This window comes from Peromyscus maniculatus, chromosome 12, assembly GCF_049852395.1.
Source record: "Peromyscus maniculatus bairdii isolate BWxNUB_F1_BW_parent chromosome 12, HU_Pman_BW_mat_3.1, whole genome shotgun sequence".
Taxonomy (NCBI): domain Eukaryota; kingdom Metazoa; phylum Chordata; class Mammalia; order Rodentia; family Cricetidae; genus Peromyscus; species Peromyscus maniculatus.
Window position 1 is genome coordinate 27,199,801 of NC_134863.1, and position 19,597 is coordinate 27,219,397.

The 19,597-nt window shown below is 47.3% G+C and overlaps 1 protein-coding gene across 1 annotated transcript in view; it reads right to left on the minus strand.

Annotated features, from left to right (window-relative positions):
- The window catches only part of LOC102918645 (protein mono-ADP-ribosyltransferase PARP14), a 34,995-nt gene extending 17,754 nt beyond the window's left edge, over positions 1-17,241 (minus strand). The window contains exons 1-6 of the mRNA XM_006974565.4: positions 16,971-17,241; positions 11,141-11,271; positions 10,025-10,058; positions 8,000-8,233; positions 3,930-4,166; positions 1-2,230 (exon numbers count right to left, since the gene is read on the minus strand). The exon at positions 1-2,230 is cut by the window's left edge and continues 7 nt beyond it. Of these exons, the coding sequence (XP_006974627.1) occupies positions 1-2,230; positions 3,930-4,166; positions 8,000-8,233; positions 10,025-10,058; positions 11,141-11,271; positions 16,971-17,157 (3,053 nt within the window). The 5' untranslated portion in view covers positions 17,158-17,241. The remainder of the gene's footprint in view (positions 2,231-3,929; positions 4,167-7,999; positions 8,234-10,024; positions 10,059-11,140; positions 11,272-16,970) is intronic.
- Between the last annotated feature and the right edge of the window lie 2,356 nt (positions 17,242-19,597).

The window sequence follows — 19,597 nt, forward strand, 5'->3', positions numbered from 1 at the left end:
TTCTGCACACTTTCTTGCACCAGCCGGAGTTTCAGGCCTTCCAGTGACACCAGCACCCAGTCCTCTTTCTGCGGCGTTTTCCCGGGTGGTGGTGATTCTGATGCTTTTAAACCGGGTGGGGAGGCCGTGCGGGAAAGGGTGCCTTTAAATGCAGTCTCCACAGCTTCGGCAAAGGCCTCAGCAACCTTTGCAGATATGTCCACCAGATAAACGTTTTTCAAGGTGCGTTTGCCTGGCTTACGCTGGAAGTTGTCTTTGATGGCTGAAACAATGGTTGCCACGCACTGGTCTAAGGGAAAGTCGAAGACCCCAGCGCTGATAGCGGGTATGGCTAGGGACCGACACTTGTACTCCTCAGCTAAACTGAGACTTTGATGCACAACTTTCCTTAACAGCATCACACACTCTGGGGCCTTATCTCGCTTCCACCGAGGCCCTACTGCGTGAATGACGTGGTGGCAAGGGAGCTTGCCTGCTTTGGAGATGACGGCATTCCCGGGTGAGACCATGCCGTCCTTCTTTACTATCTTGTCGCATTCTGCTTGAAGTTCAGGGCCAGCTGCGTTTGAGAGAGCAAGCGCGAGACCGCCAATGTGTTTCAGATGCTCATTTGCCGTATTCACTACCACATCGACAGGAAACTGAGCCAGGTCTCCCTGCTGTACGATCAGCGTGACTCCTGGGGCTATGTCCTTCTGTAAGTGACACTTCCCCTGAAGGCTGCCGGTCTCGCGCTCTCCATCCTCCTGGAGTTCAATGATGCATCCATACAGGCGCTTGATCTCGCTTTTGTAATACGATGCCTTATCCTGGAAGAAGTGCCTGGCACCAGGCTTATCAATCTGGAATCTTGTGATGCAGACTGAATCCCGGATCTGCTGGACCATGTTCATGCACTGTACAACTTTGCTCTTGAAGCCAGTTAGTAAAATGCCCTTTGGCTCTTCTTCCAGCTTAAAGCTCGCCTGCACATTTGCCCTCTTTATCTTTTGCCAGAAAAGCTTCCTGTCTGACCTTATGTACTCCATAACCAAGGCCGGTTCTATTTCGACCAGTCTTTCCGTTTTCATGTTGTTTTCCAAGAACTCAAAAAGCTGGCTGTAGATTTCATTTACTTCTCCCACACAGCCGGCAATGATGACCTCCGCCGGGGTTCCTGAAGTTAATTCATTCTTTATCATAATGGCTGCACTGGAGCTGTGTTTCTTTTGCAGAAAGTGGGTTTTCTTTTTCCACACATTGCCTTCGAGAGCTTCCCTGTCCTCAACTTCAATGAGCTTATAACTTAAGGCACCGAGAAGTTTCTTCTCCGCTTCTGCCAGGACTCGGGAAGACTGGGCCATCAAGAGAAGAGCTGTGCCCTTCAGCTCATATGTGGCAAGCATGTTCTGTGCTTCAAAAAGAGTCTTGGAAAATTTCTGACTGTCTACTTGCTCTAGAAACATGAAAACTTGGGAAGGAACCCGGACGTCTTTCTGAGCCAAGGAATACACCTTTTCCTGGATCTCACACTTTACTTTATACACATCTGCATGGAAACCCTTAAAGCACAGGTTCTGAGTGGCGGCATCATAATGAATCTCCATCTCTGGGTACCCTTTGCTTAGAGCCTCCAGGAAACCACTGTGTTGCAAAAGAAAATGTTTCCCTGGAGAAACGGCCACTTTCTCCCTCAGACTCTGCTCTTCCTTTCTGACCTTTTCTGTGGTACTGTCTATCAATTCCTTGACTTTCTGACTGATCTCTTGCACATCTTCCGATTTTCCAGCTAAGGTTAGACTATCCTTATCAAACTCAATCAAAACCCTGTCATCTCCTAAGTCATGCTGTATGATGTCCCATACTGGCGCATACACTTCAAACAACTTAACTTCATATCTAGACCTGATGCCAGAAAGCAGCTCAGATGCATCTTTCTGCCAGGTCTTGATACGTGGTCTGTGATTGACTAAGGTGGCGGCAGGTCTGATGGTCAATGTCCCATTCATTTCAGACCACGTGAGCTCACAGTGACAGCGTCTCATTTCGTCCTCTATTGCCTTGATCAGATGATTATTTTTTTGAAAGAATTTCCACAAAGGAAGACCCAGAGACTCTTGGAAAGATGCTGGAAGCTTGACCAGTGGCTTCTCCTCGCCATATAAGGCTGTGCCCAGAGAGGGATAATAGGGGAAGACAGACAGCGGCATCCTGTTGAAATGGTGTTTCTTGGCCATAATGATCTCTAACACTTTAAAAGCAAAGTAAATAAACAAATAAATTAACAACAGTAATCTCAATGTCATGTATTTCCAAAGAACACAAAACAGACTTTTCTAGAGGACAAACGTCTCTGAAGCTTCTAGAACTCAAAGGTGGCATTCTCTATGTGCTCAGCTATAAACTGGTAGATACTAACTACACAAGGCAGACTTTATTTTAGTGCAATAATTACTTCACACCCAAATCACTCTACACAGAAATCATGTTCGATTCTGTTGTTTTTCTGATGTCACTGACGTGACACAATAAGAAACAGATACACATTTGGACACAAGCATGGCATTTGTACCAACATGAAGGACATTTTAGTCCTCTGAGTAGATCATTCCGCCAGCTGTCCCTTCGTGTATAGTCCCAGAATTTAACTTTCATAGTTAAATGCATAATTGGACCAGCACTCTGCATCACTTTCCCAAGGGCTTTCCATGATTTTAATCTCTTTAATCTTGAGTGGCCTTCTCAGGTAAAGATTCTATTATACCCTTAGCTAGAGGCGAGAAAGCTGAGGCTAGGGAAGGTTTATTCCATAAACCAAGGGAAATATCTGACCTAATTGCCAGCGTGAGCCAACCCAGACCCCATGTCCTTGCCTCTATACCAAATCAAAATCACCCTCACAGTCATTGGAGAGCCTAGCTCCAGAGGTCACAATTTAGTAAGGTCTTCCCCATTATAATCTCCCGCCCACTGTGGGTACCAGGACAGGGGGCAGTCACCACAACCGGCTCTTATTCTCTCTCTCTTTCTCCAGGACTCGCCTGACTTCGTTTTAGTTGATGGGCAAGTGGAAGTAGTATCAGCATGGATTAGAGTCAACCCAGCAACAACCTGGATTTAAACAGCACTCATGGTAGGAAGATGCTAAAATACAGTACCCTAGTGAAGGACTCCGTCCTAGGGCAGGTGTCAGGCCTGAGGGAAATAATGTGACCTTCAGAGACCCAATGTCCTACAGGGGCTCCAGAGAGGCAGGACAGCCTGAGTGGCATCTAGCGTAGACTCAGCACCTTAGGCCAAGCACTGTTCAGGGATTATTTCACTTATTCCTCCCAGCACTCTTCTGAGGTAATTCCTAACGTGCTCACTCTACAGATGAGAACACGGAAGGGTGGAGGGTTAAAGGTCACAAAGCCAGTGAGCACCGATCGGGATTGGAACTCAAGTCTATCTGACCCAAGAAGACCATGGCAGATGTCGTCAACATGACTTTCAGTCTCCTCAGCCCGTGCCCGAGGTCATGAGAAATCGCCCGCACGATGTCCTGCCTCAGCACAGGGACAGCAGGAGGGAGAAACAGACACGCTCTGTAGAACTCTACACGCCTCTGTGTCCATCTTTACCTAAACCTGTGGAAATCAATTTGAGGGTCAATGCGGGGACCTACAACACAGATCTATCTTTTTGTGAGTACAGCAAGTGGAAGCCTGTCAACGCTTCCTAGAATGGCGACTTTTTCAGTCATAGGTAGGAATCACCAGAGGCTCTCCCTTATCTCTCATCAGCTTCGCCAGGGCGTGTCTTGCTGCCCTCATTCTGCACCAAATCCAGATGAATGAATGATTGGTGCCATTTCTGACAGATGAACAGACAAACGCACTCTGGGTTAAGGAACCGCTGAAATGGCCAACCATGCAGGCTATGCTGGGTGGCAGGCCAGGACACATTACCTTTGCTGTCGCAAAACTCAACCAGTGCCGAACTCTCTTCCGGGAAACACTCAACCCGGGCAACTCTTCCGCCCCCATTGGAAGGGTTTTCAAAGTAGAGCTGCAGCTGGTAATCATCCACCCCTGGAGGCAGGTTTTCCACCCTAACTGCATTTGTTGTTTCCAGAAGTCTCGGGGCAAGCTGCAGGCGCCGGTTTAAGTGGTGATTGCTACAATCAATAATAAATTTTTTGGTGTCTACAAAACAAAAATGAAATGAGAACATTTTCGATGACATCTCTGTATGTGTGGAAGAAATGGCTTGGCTACCCCTGAGAAGGGGGAACTAGCCAACTGCTGTATTTTCTGCCCCTGAGCTGTCCTTTAGCCAACCCTCCTGAGTGCGCGCCTCACAATGCCACCCCTGTCCCCCTTTCCTCAAGATCCTTGGTGCCCACTCTGCCAGCAGGCGGGAGCCCCAGCCCCAGCCAGTTACTGACTCCAAACATAGCCAAGGGCACTTTCGGTTTTATTTTCATGTACACACACACACCAAAAAATGAAACAAAACAAACAAACAAACAAAAAACTCGTCATGAGCCAGGTGGTGGTAGCACACGCCTTTAATCTCAGCCCTCGGGAGGCAGAGTCATGTGGATCTCCATGAGTTCGAGGCCAGCCTGGTCTACAGAGCAAGATCCAGGACAGCTAAGGCTATACAGAGAAACCTTGTCTCTGAGGGGAAAAAAAAGCCAACAACAAAAACAACTAGTCATGTTTTTAAAGTTCTCCTCTTTTGTCTTTGTATATACAATTGCCCACGCCTGCAGTGCCTGTGTCTGCAATTCCCACATCTGCAGTGCCCATGTCTGCAGTGCCCGTGTCTACAGTTCCCACATAAGCAGTGCCGTGTCTGCAGTTCCCACATCTGCAGTTCCCACATCTACAGTTCCCACATCTGCAGTGCCCGTGTCTGCAGTGCCCACATCTGCAGTTCCCATGTCTGCAGTGCCGTGTCTACAGTTCCCACATCTGCAGTGCCTGTCTGCAGTTCCCACATCTGCAGTTCCCACATCTACAGTTATCACATCTGCAGTTCCCACATCTACAGTTATCACATCTGCAGTTCCCACATCTACAGTTATCACATCTGCAGTTCCCACATCTACAGTTATCACATCTGCAGTTCCCACATCTACAGTTATCACATCTGCAGTGCCCGTGTCTGCAGTTCCCACATCTACAGTTCCCACATCTGCAGTTCCCACATCTGCAGTTCCCACATCTGCAGTTCCCACATCTGCAGTTCCCACATCTACAGTTCCCACATCTGCAGTTCCCACATCTGCAGTTCCCACATCTGCAGTTCCCACATCTGCAGTGCCAGTGTCTGCAGTTCCCACATCTGCAGTTCCCACATCTGCAGTGCCAGTGTCTGCAGTTCCCACATCTGCAGTGCCCATGCCTGTAGTGCCCACATCTGCAGTGCCCGTGTGTGCAGTGCCCATGTCTGCAGTGTCTGTGTGTGCAGTGCCCATGTCTGCAGTTCCCATGTCTGCAGTGCCCATGTCTACAGTGCCCACGTCTGCAGTGCCCACACCTATAGTGCCCATGTCTGCAGTGCCCATGTGTGCAGTGCCCATGTCTACAGTGCCCGTGTCTGCAGTGTCTGTGTGTGCAGTGCCCGTGTGTGCAGTGCCCGTGTGTTCAGTGCCTGTGCGTGCAGTACTCTTATCCCACAGGGGAGACGGTATTTTTATTTTACTGTGATGCCAAGGATCAAATCGAACCACCCTACCCAAACAGCGATGTCTACAGCCCTCCTCCGTTTTTTCAGCTGCTCCTATTTACCCTTCCGGACTCAGCCTAATCATCTCTTAGATTAACAGGGTGGACGGTGGGCCTGTGCTGCGCCAGGCTTTGTGCTGGGATCTGGGAAATGAATACGGGTCCTTGCTTGCTTGTGTGTCAGCGGGAAGGTGTGGATCATGAACACGAATGAATTGCCTTTTGGAGCTCCAATAAGGAGCAGATATAATTGGGACTCAAGACTCAGAGTGTATGTGGTCTCTCTGTGGGCTCTAATTTAAAGACCAAAGTGGGGGTGCCAATGGATAAGAGAAGGGGGAGCAGTGGCTGCAGGAACAAGCTTGGTGCCGTTCGGAGATGGCCAGGTGACGCTGCTGGGGGACACACTCAGGGGAGCACAACCATGCACGCTCTTGTCTCCCGCCCTCTCAGGTTACTAAGCTGAGAGACGACTTCTCTTTCCTCTTCATCGTTCATTTACATACATGCCTCCTTCCTCCTCCCAGACTGAGTTCCTCTAGAGAGGGAACTATGGTTTTCTTCATCTTTGGGCCTTAGACCCTAAACTGGTACCCGGACCATAACAGTGGCTATAGTTTGGAGCGAAACTGTCCCAGAAGCTCATGTGGTAAAGGCTTAGTCCTCTGCTTAGTGCTGCTGGGTATAGGGGATCCTTTAAGGAGTGAGGCCTATGGGAAATGTTCCTGTTCTTGAGTGGGGAGGAAGGGGATGAGATGACCCTGCCTTCTCTCTCTCTCTCTCTCTCTCTCTCTCTCTCTCTCTCTCTCTCTCTCTCGACCATTGAGATAAACAGAGATAAACAGCCTTCCATCTGCCTCACCATAAGCCCCAAGGCAACAGGGCTAACCGATCATGAATTGAAGCCACCAAAACTGTGAACTAGAATAATCCTTTTGGAGGCTGACTACCTCATGTATTTGTAACAGTAACAGAAAGCTAACACAGTATGTATTCCAGATTGCTGCTCAATGAAGAGAAGCAAGATCATTTAAATTTAAATTTCCCTTTGTGGGTCTAGGGAGATGACTCAGAGGTTAACATCACTCCCACATGCGCTTGGAAACCCACAACCATCTGTAACTCCAGTTCCAGTGGATCCAATGCCCTCTACTGGCTTCTTCAGGTACTGCATGCATGTGGTACACATACATGCAGGCAAACCATTCACATGCATAAAATAAACAAATCTTTAAACTTCCCTTTATAAGAAGTAATAATAAACATGAAATAATAATAGTGCCCTTTATCGAATCCTTACCATGCCTCAGTTACTATGTTAAGTATCATCTCATTTAATCTCCATAGGAATTTAGGTTAAGTATGATCATCCCCGTTTTATGGATGAGTGGATAAGGAACAGAGAAAACAATAACTTGGTCGGCTTCATGCAACCAGTTAAAAGTATCAGGGCTAGAATTCTGACCACACCACCTGTGAGCTTGACTGACGCGCCCCGCCCCCCATGGCCATGGGACAGGGGGGCTTGGATTTGGAAATTTGCCCTGTCCTGAGTGGAGCTGGGTCTTGCTTGTGACAATCTCCTAACAGAGCACTCATTTCCTTTTTCGTGTTTATGTATGTGCACGTGCAAGTGCATGCGTGTGCATGCATTTGGAGGACAGAGGACAACTTGTGTGAATCCCAGGGATCAAACTCAGGCTGTCGGGCTTGGTGGTGGCGCCTTTTCCTGCTAGCTGGGGCAGTCACCTTCCCCGCTCTGTGGGCTCCCTCATCTCTGCATGTGTGACCAGGAAAGGGGAGTGGAGGTTGGCTACCTGGGCGGCTACACTCCTGTCCCTCCATCTCTCAGCAACATCGCGCCCCTGTCATAGGGCTGTTGAAAGGAACGAATAAGTTAAGACGGGAAGAGTTTAGCGGGTGCCTGACTTACGGCAAGCACTAAGGGTAAGTTTGTTGGCATTATCGCCTTCCAGTAAGTGTGTCCGTTTTAACTCCTCCCAGGGAAGTAAGGAGAGAGTTCAAACTCCTCCACTTGAAATCACCTTAGACTTCCTATTTCTCCCCCACCCCACCCCATCCACTCAAGCAATTAAATAATAAAGGGCAGTCTATTAAACATACCCAAATTGATTCTCAAAGTGAATTTGTTTCTCTTTCCGAAATCTGAGGGGAAAGGCATCTGTATTGACTGAGAGGCCTTGTTTACGCACTACAACAACGAGTCAAACTTTCGGAGATGTCTCAAATCCTGGGGTGTGGTGCACAGACGCCTGGGGATGCAGGGCCCCCCAGGAGCTCACCTATAGGCTTCTGAAAGGTAACCACAGCGACGCCAAAATCTCGGATCACTTCCAACTTGAAGTCATCACTGGCGAAGCCACTTATATTCTCTACCAGCATGGTCAGCACGACGTCAGTCATGTTCTCGGGCACGTTCTCAAATGCCACCATGGAGGAAATGTTTTCACATTCTGTGGGGACATCTTCCGTTGTGTCTGATGGGTCGCTGGGAGATTGTGTTGTATCCAAGTCATCTGATAAATTTGGGAATGGTAACGACAGGTGTAAGGTATTAAATCACGGTTTTATTAATCATCCTGAGACAAACCCCCCTCCCCCATTCCCATCTCTTGGCTAACTCTGCTGAATGGAAATCTCGGATAGTGGAGCTTTTGCTTTAATGAATTAAAAACTAAAATGTGGGGCTGAAGAGATGGTTAAGAGCACTGACTGTTCTTCCAGAGGATCTGGGTTCAATTCCCAGCACCCACATGGCAGCTCACAACTGTCTGGAACTCCAGTTCTAGGGGATCCAACACCCTTACACAGATATACATCCTGGCAAAACACTAATGCACATATAATAAGAATAAATAAATTGTTTTTTTTTAAAAGAAAAAACTAAAATGTACTATTGTGGTTTTGTTGTTGTTAGTGAATTAAAAACTAAAAATAGCATTGGTTTTTTTTATTTTGTTGTTGTTAGTGAATTAAAAACTAAAAATAGTATTGGGTTTTTTTTATTTTGTTGTTGTTAGTGAATTAAAAACTAAAAATAGCATTGGGTTTTTTAAATTTTGTTGTTGTTAGTGAATTAAAAACTAAAAATAGCATTGGGTTTTTTAAATTTTGTTGTTGTTAGTGAATTAAAAACTAAAAATAGCACTGTTTTTTTTTTATTTTGTTGTTGTTAGTGAATTAAAAACTAAAAATAGCTTTTTTTATTTTGTTGCTGTTATCACTAATTCAATTTTATTACTTTTTTCTGCTTGGTCTGAGGTCGAGTACTAGACTGTAGTTACAGAACCAAGCTTCTAAAAGCAGGGTATAGCTTTCTTCATCTTGGTGTGGCGGGCACACAGCCTAGAGCTGAGGCTCATCGGATCTTCACTGAATTGGAGAACTACTGTTGGTCTCACTGGACAACTGAAAGAGGTCATCTGACACTCTGCACACACTCACGCTCAACAGCAGAAGAGCTTAAAGATCAACACTAGAACAGTGTTAATGAGGAATGTCTCAGTGGGTAAGATAGCTTGCTGTCTAAGTGTGAGGGCCAGAGTCCGAATCTCCAGCACCCTCATAAACAGCTGGCATCACTCCAAGTGCCCGGTGTAGAGAGAAGAGATGGGCAGGTCCCAAGAACTCTCTGGCCAGCAGAGAGAAGGCAGAAGGCAGAGGGATGGGGCGGGGGCGAGAATTCCTTTCCCTAAGATTTGGATGTCTGCATCTCTGGGGTTGTTCTTGCTTATCTCACTCAGCCTGGTTCTTCACTTGTTACCCTTTATAAGGGTATTATTAGTTGCTCCTTTATTTAAGTCTGGGGCAAGACATGGCCTAGTGAAGCAGGAGACCCCCTCCCCCCAGGTCCAGTGCTGGCTATTCCCTGCAGCAGATGAGGAAGGATGAGCTGGGAGGCTGGGGTCCACCTAAGACACACCGGGTGCTCACAGAGCCCTACTATCCAAGAAGCACACAGCAAGCATCCATTACGTGTCCTGTCCTTGCTATTTACTGGCCACCCAAGCACAAGTGTCCATCACACTCCAAGGTCTTCCTCTCCTCTCCTCAGCTGCAAATGTCTCCCGGCACCAGAGAGAACTGGTCTTGTTCCTCTGATGGGAGCCTGAAGATCTCAACAGGCTCCCTCGGGGAATGCTTCAAACACATCTGGCTGAGACTGGAAAGATGATGCAATGCCAGGCGGCTGCAAGCTGAGCAGATCCTGCCTGGTGTGGATCTAGAGGGAAAGATCTCCCTAGCAACCTGTTTAATAAACACAAAACTGCCTGGGGAACACTAGGACCGCCTTAGTTGAGACTTACCTGGTTCCGAGGTGCCTTTTTTTGTCTTGGATTCCTAAAACCCAAACAGTAAGACAGCATTAATATAGGAATCATTTCTTCTTGTTTGTTTGTTTGGTTGGTTGGTTGGTTGGTTGGTTTTGTTTGTTTGTTTTTTTTAAAGACAGGGTTTCTCTGTATAACTAATTGTTCTGGCTGTCCACGAACTCCCTTTGTAGACCAGGCTGGCCTCGAACTTACAGAGATCCACCTGCCTCTGCCTTCCGAGTGTTGGGATTAAAGGTGTGCGCCACCACCACCTGGCAACTACAAATCATTTCATACATAAATAAAACACCTCTTGGCCCGGGCTGGAGATGTAAGGTAATTGAAATTGAAATGATAAGGACACTTTTGGGTAACAGGCTGGTGAATGGATCAGAGGCCACACGTCACAGCGTGTCTTCTCTGCTGGTCACAACCATCACTGATGAAATGAGACATACACAAGCGTCTCCAGCTCATGCCAAAGCTAAGGCAGCGTAGCCCATGGCTTGCTTCACTGGGCACTTATGTCGTGGTTACCGTATGAGCACGGTGCATGTGCTTGCTACACAGAGGTCCCTGGCAATCTTCTTCACAACTGCGGGAACAGCACACACAGCGTGGACTGCTGCCCTTTGAAGACAACGCAAACAAAATGGCAGGCTTCTGCTTATAAAGAAGCCAGGACAAATAGGTGCAAACTTTGGCACCCCAAATTTATTACTATTGCATCCCCAAAATCTCAACTCTTCCAAAAGTGTCAAAAAAAAAAATGACTGCTTCTCCATTGTTACTGCCTTCCCTGCTCCATAAATCCCAAGCTGCCATTCTCAAGCTAGTGTGATTAAAGGTGTGCCTTCATCTACCATTTTTCCTGTCCTTTTCTTTTTGAGACGCAGCCTCACTATGTAGCCTTGGCTGGTCTGGACTCTCTATGTAAATCAGGCTAGCCTTGAACACATAGAGATCTCCTACCTCGACATCCCGAGTGCTGGGGTCAAAAGTGTGGGCCACCTCACCCGGCACATCTTTGCCCTATGTTCCTTGTGGAGAATCCCACACACCTTGGAATAATACCCTGTGTCCTTCTGAGTCCCTCCTAGGTGTCCTTACCTCTTCTGGAACCGCCTCCTTAGAGACGGAGGCTTCATCTGGGTCTTCAGGCAACCAGACAGTTAACTTGAATGTCCCTTTTCCTTGCCACACTAACTCATGATTCTCTTTCTTCAGAACATTCTGCCGAACTGAAACGTAAAAAAAAAAAAAAAAGAAAGAAAGAAAAGAAAAAGAAAAACCTGTAAGCCAAATTGCAAGCAATCTTTACTTACACAATTAGTTCATGATTTCTACAGACTTCACCACGATGAGATAGCAGCTCATCTGATTTCTCTAAGAAGCAAGCACTTGAAAAGAAGGAAAATTGACCCGATGGATTTGAATTTCACCTTTCTACTTTGTGTGCATTATTCACGCTGTGTACAAGTGGTCCATGTGGAGAAGTGTGCAGCACTGGTCACGTGGACGCCACGGGAGGACACTGGGTATTTCCCTGCATCTCTCTGCCTTCTGGCCTGGACCTGAAACTCTGAACCATCTCACTGAACCTGAAACTTGCCCTTTGGCCTAGGCTTGCTGGCCAGAGAATTCTTGGGATCTGCACTCTACACGGGGCACATGTAGCCATGTTCCACTGTTGATGAGGGTGCTGGAGATTCAAACTCCGGCCCCCACACTTACACAGCCAGCTATCTTACCCAGTGAACCATTCCCCTGCCCCTAAACTTACTGGGGTGTTGTAGTTGTGGGCTTTTGTTTGTTTTTGTTTTTTGTTGAAACAAGGTCTCACTATATAGCCCTGGTTGGCCTAGAACTCGCTCTGTAAACCAGGCTGGCCTCAAACTCACAGAGAACCGCCTGCCTCTGTCTCTCAAGTGCTGGGATTAAAGCACACGCTGCCATGCCCGGATTACTTTTTAATATTTGTTGCGTCAGCTTAGTTTTGGAGTGTTCCCCAAGGGCCTCGAGATTACAAACATGGTTGCCAGGTCACTGTCTAATGGGAGGTGCTAGAAGCTTTAAGAAGTGGAGCCTAGGGGCTGGAGAGATGGCTCGGCGGTTAAGAGCACTGGCTGCTCTTCCAGAGGTTCTGAGTTCAGTTCCCAGCAACCACATGGTGGCTCACAACCACCTGTAATGAGATCTGACCTACAGGCATATATGCAGGCAGAATACTGCATATATAATAAATAATAAATCTTTAAAAAAAAAAAAAAGAAGAAGAAGAAGAAGTGGAGCCTAGAGGAAGGAACTTAGATTCCAGGGGTGGAGGCGGGGGGAGTTTGATCCTGGGACACCAGCTCTTTCCTTCTTTCTTTATCACTTCATAGCCAGGAGTTCTCAACAGAGTGTACTGCCTTGTGCCATTGGCCCCAAAGCAGAAGGCCAACTGACTGTAGACCAAAACCTCAAAAACTGTTGAGCCCAGATAAACCCTTCCTCTATTCAAGATGATTATCTCACAACAATGGAATGCTGGTGAACACCGTTAGCATCCTGCTAAATAAATCCTACTTACAAAGCCTCAGTCTTCTTATTGACTAAGGAGGTTAACGGGAATTGTTTTGAGCCAATAAATGCATCGTATTGGAGAAAGGTAGTTTAGTAGTTCAGTACTTGTACTGTACTTGGAAATGTAGTTTAGTAGTTCAGTACTTGTAATGTACTTGGTAGGCACTAAAGGTAGGAATATTTATAATTACAAGGATAACTAGGTACATGGTATGATGAAAGCCATGTTTTCGGGAGGTGACCCAATTGGTCACTATCAGAATGAGCAGGAGTCCAGCCATTTCAGTTAACACTTCAGCCTGCAGTGATAAACAACCCATATTTGGTAGTAAAGGGAGCAGGAAAAAAAATGGAATAGAAGAGATTTTGAAGAAAACAACAACAACAATACAGAATTAGAGCACTGGACAGCTGAACTCCAGTGAAAACTGAACAGAATCCAAAACTTGCCATTTGATTTCCAACTCACCCACTAGCTAGCTGAGTGGCTGTAAAGAAATAAACATCTCTGGAGCAGAGGTTCCGCTATTGAAAGTATTTTCGAGGAATGCTGTCAATCACATGGAGAGCTATGAAAATGTAAACTGTAAGCATCAGAAGCAGCAGCCAGAGAGAAAAGAGGAAAATCCATGTAGCACAGACCATGGAGAACCAGAAAGGTACAGGAGGCCCCTGGGCCGCACAGAGGATGGTGCAGACAGATGAAGGAGAAAGCAACCAGAGTCCTTCTGTTCACAGTTGCCGCTAAATGTTCTCTGATGGGCAGCTAGCCTGATGAGCTCAGAACCTATCATAAAGGGAGACATGCTAGCTCTCCCACCTCAGCCACGAAGAGGGCAGGCCAAATGGGACTTCACTTAGATGTCCATCCAGATACAGGCATTAGAATCCATCAGAGAAGGAACATGGGACTCTAACTCTCTGACTAGTCAGGAGTTTTCCAGAGAAGCTGTACGGGGCTGGTAAGGGGACTGAGGACTGTGTGGCCTAAATGGAAGCCAGTTACCTAATGTCATGCACCTCTATGTTGCATTCCTTGTCTTCTTTCCTGGACTTTGGTGAAGACCATCCAAGGTATCCAAACATGACTGCCTCTTCTTGGATTGTATGCAATGTGTATGGACACAAGTATTGCCAGAGGGCCACAGTGGCAATAACAGTATGTTATTCCCAAGAAGAAAGTAAAGGGGGGCTGCTGTGAAATAATGCTTTTGTACACTGGTTTAATAAAATGCTGATTGGCCAGTAGCCAAGCAGGAATTATAGGCAGGATAAGCAGACAAGGAGAATTCTGGGAAGAGGAAGGCTGAGTAAGTAGACACCAGCCTCCATCCAGGGAGCAGAATGTAATGGCACACAGGTAAAGCCATAAAAAAATGTGGCAACATATAGATTAACAGAAATGGGTTGTTTAAGTGTAAGAACTAGTCAGTAGTTAGCCTGAGCTAATGGCTGAGCAGTTTTAATTAATATAAGCCTCTGTGTGTTTACTTGGGTCTGAGTGGCTGCAGACCAGGCAGGACACAGGAACACTTCCAGCTACAGGGGGTGGGATTGAAAAAATGGCTCAATGGTTAAGAGCACTGACTGCTCTTCCAGAGGACTGGGGTTTAATTTCCAGCACCCACGTGGCAGCTCACAACTGTGTGTAACTTCAGGACCTGACACCCTCACACAGACATACATGCAGGCAAAACACCAATGCACATAAATAAAATAAGTAAATTATTTTTAAAAAAGAAGAAAGTGAATCTGGGAGGAGGAGTCAAAATTCTGTCGTCTAGCCTCTCCCCTGTGCCCGTCTCAGGTCAACTGTGTTCAGTTAAGAAGGTGGTGGGTTCTAGGGCTGGAGAGATGACTCCATGGTTAAGAGTACTGGCTGCCCTTCTACAGGACCCAGATTCAGTTCTCATCAACCACATAGTGGTCTACAGTATCTGTAACTCCAGTTCCAGGGGATCTGCTGCCCTCTCGTGGCCTCTGCAAGCACTGCATGCATGTGGTATACAGACAGACATGCAGGCAAACACCCACACACATACAATAAAAATAAATGTGTGTGTGTGTGTGTGTGTGTGTGTGTGTGTGTGTGTGTGTGTGTGTGTGGTTTTCAGAGACAGAGTTTCTCTGTGTAACAGTCCTAGTATTTGCTTTGTAGACCAGGCTGGTCTTGAACTCACAGAGATCCGCCTGCCTCCATCTTCTGAGTGCTGGAATTAAAGGTGTCTGCCACCACCCAGCCAAATCTTTTTTTTTTTTTTTTTTTTTTTTTTTTTAAGAAGACGAGTTTCCTTACTTCAAGAATACCTGCCCTCACATACTAAACAGGAGCCCATTTAGGACTAGAAAGTATGATAAAGTGTGCACATCTGAAATGGGGTTTACAGTGATTTGAGTTTGGGTCTGAGAGTGTAACTCCATGTCCTAAGGGGGAAAAAAAGACATACATGCTCAACAGCACACAAATGCAGTTAACCTACAAAGGTGCTCAGGCTACTTCTGTGATGGGGAGGGGGGTTTGGCGCCCTCTACAGGAGAGGCATGCTGATGCCCTGGGACTGCAAGGGCAAATCTGTTGCAGGGAAATTCCAGCTGACTTTGTTGCTCAGGGTGCCTCGAATAGGAAACCGAAAGTGAATGGAAATCTAGTCACCCTGAAGGCTGACCCTCATCAACGATAAATTTTCATGTGTTTTGAGCCATCTGTGTTGGGAGTGAAATGTGAGGGGTCACCTGAGCCATCTGGAAGAAGAGAGGGGTCGTGGGCTGGGAGCCCCGGAGGGAGAAAGTTGTGCCTTTGATGCTTGGGTTGTGAGCCCAGCCCAGCCTTCCCCTCACCTGCCCAGGGGTCTGCTGTGAAGGCTAGAACTGGAACTGTATCACCACAATGATTTTTCCCCACGCTGTGTATGTCATTACACTACCAATATCTTATATATTCTCTCCATTTTGGTGAGTTGAGGTTCTCAATAAACAACAGAGATTTTCGCAGACTTCAGCATGTCCTGGTCACTGCAGGAAGTTGGTGGCAAACGCTTCCCCACTCACCGCACACTCACTGTACTAAAGTGTCTGGAATAGAACTGCGGCTGTGTCTAGTTACCCCATCCTCCCTGTGACCTCGATGCAGTAGTCTGTACCCCTAACATGTGACCAACGCTTGAGGACAGCTCTAGAGAAGAACGCACTCCATGAGGGTCCTGTCTACTGGGGTATGGACAGCTGGAATCAAACTGGGAACTTTCTATGGTTGATCAACCTGTGGGTCACGATCCCTTCGAGGGCTCGAACCACCCTTTCACAGGGGTTGCCTAAGGCCACCAGAAAACAGAGATAATTACATTACGATTCACAGCAGTAGCAGAATTACAGATATGAAGTAACAACGAAAATAAGTTTATGATTAGGTGCCACCACAACATATATTATAGGGTCGTAGCATGAGGAAGGTTGAGAACCACTGCTCTAGGAAAAGTGAAAATGAGAAAACAGAAATCAAACCTAGGACAACATGATTCTTGCTTTCCGGAAGGGGTCAGCGCCATGCAGCAGGTCTCTTGTGCCCTCCTATCCAAGCTTTCTGAAAACCTTTCATTGTTCCTTCTTGGACTCCTGCTGGGCCGTTACCTTGCCTATAGCCTGGGCGTCCTTGCGTCTCCTCTGGCCCAAATGCTTCTCCAAACCCAAAGACAGGAAAGAGGAATTGCTGCATTCTGAGGATGACCCAGAGCTACAAAATCTCAGGTGGGAACTAAGGGTGGCCTTCTGGAAGCCACAGGTCTAGGGCTTTGGCTCACCCACCTGAGCAAGCAAGCAAGGCTGGCCTCCTTTGCCAATTGCGGACAGAAGGGGGGAACATTCAATTGTTCCGGGGCCTTCCGGCGATGAAGGAACCCCCACTCCATCCCCCACCCCCACCGGGCCTCAAAGCTCACAGCCACCTCAGGCCACCCCGAGACGGAAGGACAAAGCAGGAACAAGACCCCAGGTTGTGGCACAAGAACTCCAGGGCTCTTCCCTCCTCAAGATCGCCCCCCAAAGACACCCGGTCCCCAGAGTCCTGCGATTGCGATACTAGCTGACCCAGGACTCAGGTTTTTCCATTCTTTTCCTGCACCACCTGAATAATAAAAATAGGAAAGAAAGAAAGAGGGGGGAGGAAAGAAAGGAAAAAAGAAAGCGACCACGGGAAGGTTCACAGCATCAGGAAGCGCCTGGAAGAGCAAAGGGAACCGCTACTCCGGGATGCGCTCGCCACCCAGGCTCTGCCCCCAGGATCTCCCCCTCCCACGGGGCTGCAGCTGAGTTCTTGGCCTGGCACCCGTGGCCCCGAACCCCGCGCGGGGCGACCCTCCTTGGCCTTCGCGCCCCTCACCGTCCTCCGGGGAGAAGAGCACCAGGAAGCGCCCAGGGCTCCCGGGCTGCCGGACGACTTCGCACTCCCCTCCGCCCGACTTCTTCCGGCTCTGGAAGTACATTTGCAACTTGTTGATCAAGTTCTTCGGGGGGTCGGGACCCCAAGACCCCTCAACCAGCAGCGGGAACGACCGGGACGCTGCCATCCTGGCTGGCCTGGGTGCCGGCGACTGCCGGGTCGCCCAAGCTGCTCAGAGTTTACTTTAACTTCTCTTTCGCTTTCATTTCCTGGAAATTCCTCCCCGCCCTAAGTTTCTATCTTCACCCAGCTGTGCCCGGATTGGAATAATGCAAACACCACCACCCACACACAAGGGCCCCCGACACAGCCAGTCCCCCACTTTCTTCTCCTGTCCTCAACAGAACTGAGTCAATCCTGCCTAGCTGGCGGTCCCCCAGACCCCGGCCTCCAGTGCACCTTGCATAGCAGCGGCTCCCTAGCTGGGCTCCGCCCACACTTCACCCCGGCCACAGCCGAGCTTTCCTCCATCATCACTAGGATAATTTTCAGTATACCCAAAATCCACATTGCATGAGAGAGTCAAGGGGCTCGCAACAAAATGATCCTCTCGGGATGCTCCCTGCTCACTCGGGGACCAACCATCAGAGTTAGACCTGCCTTTCCTGCTCCTGAATTCTGTTTGCTCATCTGTGAACACTCTCTGTCTACAAAGTAGTGCATACAACAGAAAGGCTGGAGAAAAGATGGTCTCTAACCTGCCCCTAAAGGCAGGATTTGCTGAAGGATATGAAAAGTTCATCCAGGAGTAGGCCAAGCAAGAGGCTGCGTGGTAGTGCAGGAGTGAGGTGGGCCGACTGTATCAACAGGATGAGCAAGAAAGTTTCAGAGACATGATTAAAGAGAAGTTTTGTCAGAGTGGGCAGTGGTGGTGCACAGGCCTTTAATCCCAGCACTTGGGAGGTAGAGGCAGGCGGATCTCTGTGAGTTCTAGGCCAGCCTGGTCTACAGAGGGAGTTCCAGGACAGGCTCCAAAGCTATACAAAGAAACCCTGTCTCAAGAAAGAGAGAGAGAGAGAGAGAGAGAGAGAGAGAGAGAGAGAGAGAGAGAGAGAGAGAGAGAGAGAGAGAGAGAGAGAGAGAAGAAACAGCAATCCTACCCAGATCTTTCCAGAAGGTTGACTGAACAGAAAGATGGGGTGTCAGGCAGTGGTTGGGGGTGGGAGTTTGGACTCAGAAAGTTTTTATTTTTATTTCTTAGATTTAAATATTTTGAAGATAGAAAAGCCCTAGGTATGCATAAATGTTTGCACAAAGAAGGGCCGTGGAAGATGTTGGTGGCCTCAGCCCTGACTTCCCCAGATGCCCGCAGCACTGTGAATGAAGGCTGGGGTTGGATGACATCTAGGCGTTTTTACGGTTGGGTCCCACTTCTCTGTGGATTGCGATCCGACGGGAGGCTCAGCGCAGTGTGAGGCTTGTGAAAAGTTTGGTAACACTGAAAGGCTTCTGAAAGCACAATGACCAAAAATCAATTCAAAATCAGTTGCGTGGTAACACGTCCCCCCTGGCCATGCTCGCTGGTGTTGTGTTTCCTGAAATCACTGCAGCCTCGTTCTGAGCATGCGCTTTCCAGAGGAGGCCTTCACACCAGACGACACCAGTGAACGCTCTGAAACACCTCAGCTCAGATGAGAGACTTTGGTGTGATACGGATCGATCGCAGTTTTTATTGTATACAAAGTTTCTGTTCTTTTTTTTTCCTTACATAGACTTCCTCTATGTAACAGTTGTGGCTGTCCTGGATCTCACACTGTAGACCAGGCTGACTTCGAACTCACAGAGATCCGCCTGCCTTTGACTCTTGAGTGCTGGGATTGAAGGTGTGCGCCAACACCACCCTGAAAAGTTTCTGTTCTTATAGAAACATGATGTCTTAGTAATAGAAAACAGACATTTAATATGTTCCTGCTGTAATTATCAAATTAGTCTGTCTTTAGATTGCATCATAGTAGAATGCTTAGTTTTAAAAATTGCTATTTCAAAAAAAAAAAAAAAAGGCCGGGCGGTGTTGGCGCACGCCTTTAATCCCAGCACTCAGGAGGCAGAGGCAGGCGGATCTCTGTGAGTTTGAAGCCAGCCTGGTCTCCAAAGCGAGTTCCAGGAAAGGCGCAAGGCTACACAGAGAAACCCTGTCTCAAAAAACCAAAAAAAAAAAAAAAAAAAAAAAAAAAAAAAAAAAAAGCTATTTCAGAGGTTGGAATCCAGCATCCGTATGGCAGCTCACAACCACCCACAACCACCTATAACTCCAGTTCCAGGAAATCTAATACACTCTTCTGGCTTCTGTGGTCACTTCATACACATGTGATACACTGACATGCATGCAGGCAAAATACCCTTGCACATAAAGTAAAAACAAACAAAATCAAATTCTTTCAACAAATTTTGGCTTGGGAATTAAGACAGAATTTCCTACTATTTCTGAAATGGTCCAAAACATGCATCTACCATTTTATATTGTGTATTAATTCAAAGTAGGGTTCTCAACGTTGACAATTGTGAAATAAAAAATATTAACTCTGAAAAAAATGAAAAGTTCCTGCAGTAGCAAATATTTAGCCAAG